Genomic DNA, 1,456 nt, shown 5'->3' on the forward strand with positions numbered 1-1,456 from the left:
ACACACACTGCTCTGATGCAGGAAATCATGTTTCAGGCTATATATTTATTTAATAGCGAGAGAGGGCTCATTTTTTCTCTTTAAATGCATAGGATACACACACTACATGCTCCCCTTACATTAAGGTGTGCGTGTGTGTGTGTGTGTGTGATTGCAGTGCTGGACAGACATGCACATTCTGCTAACCATCACCGATGTTACGCAATGCTTCTACGTCAGCATACAGCAGCGCTCAGCCAACTCACCAGACTGCCACCCTCTCTCTTCCTCTCTGTCCAGATCGACATTCTTCATCTTCCAGTTCGCTGTGATCTGGGTCGTGGCCCACTGTGCCATCCTATTTTCTTATCGCTTTACAGATTAATTTTTGTGCATTCATGTGTCAGAACATTAAGCTCATCGAAACAGAGCTGAAGTGAAGGACGGTACAGAAGTCACTTTAATACTTGAGCAAGAGGTCAGACTGTCAACTGCTGTTTAATCAAAGAGTAAAAACACAAAATACAGCGTTTTTAAGCACAGAAATGTCTGAGGATTACATAAAGATGAGCAACAGAGCTGTTCTTAAATGTCTGTCAAGGTTTCTTGTGGTAATTTAGTTTTACATGATCACTTTCCACCTTCTCTTTGACTCTTAGAACCAAACCTTTTTCGTTACTGTACTTTTAAGACTTCAATATGTAAATGACCTCCGTTTTGATGGGCTAACCTCTTCGCATGTGAAATGAGTTAGCGACGCCCCCGCTGGGTTGCTGAATACTGATAAGGAGATGACGATGTGGGCGGTAATATGTTAAAGTCATAGTTCTCTCAGTTCTGAAATGGCTGAAAATCATGGACCACAGACACCATCAAAAGGGACAGTAAAGACATTTGATATTTCAAAAGATTTCTGTTTCAAATAAATGAAATATGTATTCATCAAAGAATCCTGAAAAAAATAGTATCATGGTTTCCACAGCATCTTACCAACCCCAAATATTTGTACATACACAAGCAAATAACTGGGTATTTGTTTGTTAAAATGTCCACAGAATGAACAGGAAGACATGAGCACATTGTGCATTGTGGGTAACTGTGTAAGCGTCGCACATACTCACAGCTGCATTATTAGGTAGAGGTGATTGGAGCTTTCATAGATGTCCTCCAACGCCACTATGTTCTCATGCTTAATTCTGCAAAACAAAATGCATAAAGCTCAATTTAAATGCACAGATATGTATTCAAATCAGAGACATACTGTATAACAATGTTTATCTTTTCATCTGAATGGAAACATGGCATAAAAATGGTCTTTTTGTGAATATTTATGTATACTGTATTCAAATGGTGTAAAACAGTAAAAAATGTATAAATTGCAAAAAAAAATTACATTTAAAATATAATAATTAATTAATTATTATTATAAAAGGAGACAATTTTGTGTAAAACGGATAAAATTGCTAAAAATAAATCT

General features: G+C 37.0%; 2 protein-coding genes across 4 annotated transcripts in view; one reads left to right on the top strand and one right to left on the bottom strand.

The window, feature by feature from the left end:
• The window catches only part of LOC107658859 (ADP-sugar pyrophosphatase-like), a 73,359-nt gene that overhangs the window by 22,295 nt on the left and 49,608 nt on the right, over window positions 1-1,456 (top strand). The gene's annotated exons all lie outside the window — the stretch shown is intronic.
• camk1da (calcium/calmodulin-dependent protein kinase 1Da) overlaps window positions 1-1,456 on the bottom strand; it is a 57,255-nt gene that overhangs the window by 16,573 nt on the left and 39,226 nt on the right. For all 3 annotated transcript variants that reach the window (XM_016447535.1, XM_016447537.1, XM_016447536.1), the window contains exon 3: window positions 1,101-1,175. In XM_016447535.1, coding sequence (XP_016303021.1) covers window positions 1,101-1,175 — 75 coding nt within the window. The remainder of the gene's footprint in view (window positions 1-1,100; window positions 1,176-1,456) is intronic.

Source organism: Sinocyclocheilus anshuiensis, unplaced genomic scaffold (assembly GCF_001515605.1).
Source record: "Sinocyclocheilus anshuiensis isolate Anshui unplaced genomic scaffold, SAMN03320099.WGS_v1.1 scaffold283, whole genome shotgun sequence".
In the NCBI taxonomy this organism is placed as follows: Eukaryota; Metazoa; Chordata; class Actinopteri; order Cypriniformes; family Cyprinidae; genus Sinocyclocheilus; species Sinocyclocheilus anshuiensis.